This window comes from Phalaenopsis equestris, unplaced genomic scaffold (assembly GCF_001263595.1).
Source record: "Phalaenopsis equestris unplaced genomic scaffold, ASM126359v1 Scaffold000589, whole genome shotgun sequence".
NCBI lineage: Eukaryota > Viridiplantae > Streptophyta > Magnoliopsida > Asparagales > Orchidaceae > Phalaenopsis > Phalaenopsis equestris.
This window is the reverse complement of record NW_018165029.1, coordinates 59,518-61,403: the sequence shown is the minus strand read 5'-3', so window position 1 is coordinate 61,403 and position 1,886 is coordinate 59,518. Positions and strand designations below refer to the sequence as shown.

General features: G+C 33.0%; 1 protein-coding gene across 1 annotated transcript; it reads left to right on the top strand.

The window, feature by feature from the left end:
- Positions 1 to 435: 435 nt before the first annotated feature.
- LOC110029524 (serine-arginine protein 55-like) lies at positions 436 to 1,310 on the top strand. Its single transcript, XM_020731852.1, has 3 exons — positions 436 to 622; positions 955 to 1,099; positions 1,202 to 1,310. The coding sequence occupies exons 1-3, from the start codon at positions 451 to 453 to the stop codon at positions 1,308 to 1,310; spliced, it is 426 nt and encodes a 141-aa protein (XP_020587511.1). The 5' UTR covers positions 436 to 450.
- The last annotated feature ends 576 nt before the right edge of the window (positions 1,311 to 1,886 follow it).

Below are 1,886 nucleotides of genomic sequence, written 5' to 3'. Positions count from 1 at the left end.
AAAGCATGTTTTTTAGTGTTTTTTCCGTGTTTTAAATTTTTTTTTTGATTAAAAATTTCTCAAATTATATTTTCTTCATTTTGAGTGTTTTTCAAACAATTAATTTTTTTAAATTACCAAATATATTTTGTTTCAAATAATAAAATAAGGAAAATAAAATAAAAAAAACGGAAGATTTTCAGACATACCACTCCACTTCATTCCTATGTATTTACATGCTTAACGCCTAACTTAAATTTTTACATGCATAATGGTGATAGTTTTGAAGTGATATGGAAGATTTGGGTAGTCTAAATGTAAAAAATCAGTTTAACTGTTAGATATGGAAGTACATAGGAATTGGGTGGTATATATGTAAATGAAAAATAAAAAATGAAAGTGAGCCCAAATGACCCATTAGCTTATTTGATTTATGTTTGTATGTTTCCATGAGTTTTATGATTATTGTTAATGTCAATTGCATTTATTTTTTTCTTTTTTTCTTTTGCATCTAGCACCACTGGAATTGCAAAACTCACCAAGGCTGCTCCAGGGGGATCCCTGAAGGCCGAGCAGATTGAAAAGAAGGAAACACCTCAAGAGCGGCTTAAAAGGATAATGAACAAACAACTGAATAAACAGAGTAAGAGATCTTAATCATCGTGCTACAATCCTTGTTCTCTTTTTGGAAGATTTACATACATACCATTCAATCATATGTATTTTACATATCTAACACGTAAACTTTACATATATGCCACCTTATGTATGCATGAAAATGTTTATTTCGCTTTTTAAATGTCAAATTAGTGGTATTTTTATGTGATATGAAAGATCCTGTTGGTATAAATGTAAAAAGTAAAGGTTAGGTGTTAGTTTGTAAATACATAGGAATCAGGTAGCTTGTATGTACATGCCACTTTCTTTTTTATGGAATTGATTTTTATATTAGTATACCCAAATGAATTTTAATAGTCAAGAAGGATTCTGCCGCTGAAATGGCAAAGAAGCGCGAGCAGGAACGACAAAGACTGGAAAAACTTGCTGAAACGAACAGATTAAGCCGCCACAGACGCCGTAGTCATAGCAGAAGCCGAAGCCGAAGTCGTTCCCCGGCAAGGTATTAATGTATCTTTGCTCGCGTGCAAAAAACATCACTTTAGTTTCATGGCCTGACCAGCTCAATTATTTGAAGTCTCTCCAATCTAATGTTTTGCTACAGAAGGCATCGTCGCAGCAGAAGCCATGGACGGAGCCGAAGCAGGAGCCCAAGGAGGCATTATTCTCGCTCTAGCTCTCGATCGCAATCGCCTTCTCATTCGCCCAGGTGAGGCGATAATTAATCATTTTAAAGGGCATTTACATACCATCCAATTCCTATGTATTTACTAATTTCTAAACTTTATACAGTTATACTATTTTAACTTTTAAGGAATGAAGTACACCTTTTCATGCATGCATAGGTTATGTGGCATAAAAATTAAAGTTTAGGTGTTAGATAGGGGTGTAAACAAATCAAGTCGAGCTCCAGCCGCCCTCGGCTTGAGCTTGAATTTGATTAATCTTATTGACTTCGAGCTCGAGGTCGTGCTTTCAAGTCTACGAGTTCCAGTTGGCTTGTTTATTATAAAAGGGGAAAATAATATTAATTTAAGATAGTTATTAAAAAAATGATAAAAGAATGAAGAATTAAGAGAGAAATAATAAGAAATGACTTAATATAAAATAGAAATATTATTCTTTAAACAATTTTAATACTTTAAAGATAAATTCTTCCAATTTAATATATTTTGAGTGTATTTTATATTATTATTTTTTTAAACGAGCCGACTCATGAGCTAATGAGTCGAGTCTGTGCTAGCTTGGCTTGTTAGCTCATCAAACTCAGTTCACGAGCCACTTTTCGA